This window comes from Plectropomus leopardus, unplaced genomic scaffold (assembly GCF_008729295.1).
Source record: "Plectropomus leopardus isolate mb unplaced genomic scaffold, YSFRI_Pleo_2.0 unplaced_scaffold22526, whole genome shotgun sequence".
NCBI lineage: Eukaryota > Metazoa > Chordata > Actinopteri > Perciformes > Serranidae > Plectropomus > Plectropomus leopardus.
Genome location: NW_024624411.1, coordinates 105 through 1,304, shown reverse-complemented (window position 1 = coordinate 1,304; position 1,200 = coordinate 105). Strand labels below are relative to the sequence as shown.

Here is a 1,200-nt window from a genome sequence, read left to right as displayed (position 1 = left end):
TTACAGAAGAGACAGGAGAAACACATAGTTAAGAATAGCACTGATGAAGACCACAATAATTAAATGGCAGAAAATACACTTGTTAGCATTGATGCAATGTTCAAATAAAATAAAGTGAGTAAAAAAGAAAATGTAACCCACACAGGCAGTATAAAATTAAACTTAGGTAGACATAAACATCTTGTGTGCATGTGTGCAAAACTGACGTCACTCCAGGTGTTAAAGGGTTAATAAATAGCTCTGAATTCTGAATATAATGAAATGTGTTACCTTTTCCTCTTTGGTAAGGTTCCTCTCGGGGTCAGAGGTCAGGTCTGTGACAAAGGCTACATATGACATCAAGTCTTGCTTAGCTTCTGCACAGAGAGGAACACACAGGCAGGTTAAAATGCTACACATCTTTATTTATTACAGGTGCCAAAGATAAAGCCATAACATCAGCTACACACACACTCACACACACACACACACACACACACACACACACCGGCCAGGAGGAGACAGTCCTCACAGTCAGTCCTGGAGTATTTACTAGCCAGGTCTACAGATCTCTCCCCTCTGAAGGTCTCAGCCTGTGTATCGGCTCCCAGTTCAAGCAGAGTCCTCACCGTGTCCACGTGTCCCCAACAAGCAGCGAGGTGCAGTGAGGAATAACCTGCAGGACACACAGTGTCAAACTTTACACTTTTACACAACAAACACTTTATTTTAACTAAACATGGGCAAATAAAAACCCAACTTTGACTACATAAAAAACAATTAATAATAATAAGAGTAATAATAATAAATCCAGTTTTGAACAGTCTAATTCCTGATAATCGTAATTGGACTTTATTTCACATTTAATTGCATCAAGCTGGACTCCAAGAAGAGGTTTTGGACATCTGTGCAGTCCAGTTTATTTAATGACTTAGGGGACTGTTCAATATTTATGAAAGGGGAGGGGCTGGTACAAAAAGAGGGTGGCATGTCAGTTATTTTGAAAAAGTGGGGAGGGACATATGTTTTTATTTTGGCTTAAAAGGAGGAACATACAGCTTTAGATATTTTGTATTTATTCTACCTAAGATTGTTAAAGAAATATACCATTGGTTTGGTGGGCATGTTTTCTTTAAAAATCACCAAAATTACACCATTTATCAAAGCCAGAAACATTTTTTAAAAAGAAGGGGAAAAAGGGAAATATCGTTGGATTTTTAA

The 1,200-nt window shown here is 37.8% G+C and overlaps 1 protein-coding gene across 1 annotated transcript; it reads right to left on the bottom strand.

The window, feature by feature from the left end:
* Positions 1-270: 270 nt before the first annotated feature.
* Positions 271-655, bottom strand: LOC121965960 (ankyrin repeat domain-containing protein 45-like; the record flags this gene model as incomplete). The annotated part of the gene is made up of 2 exons (XM_042516066.1): positions 271-356; positions 488-655. Coding segments are annotated over 2 exons (254 nt in total), but the record flags the coding sequence as incomplete, so codon positions are not given.
* Between the last annotated feature and the right edge of the window lie 545 nt (positions 656-1,200).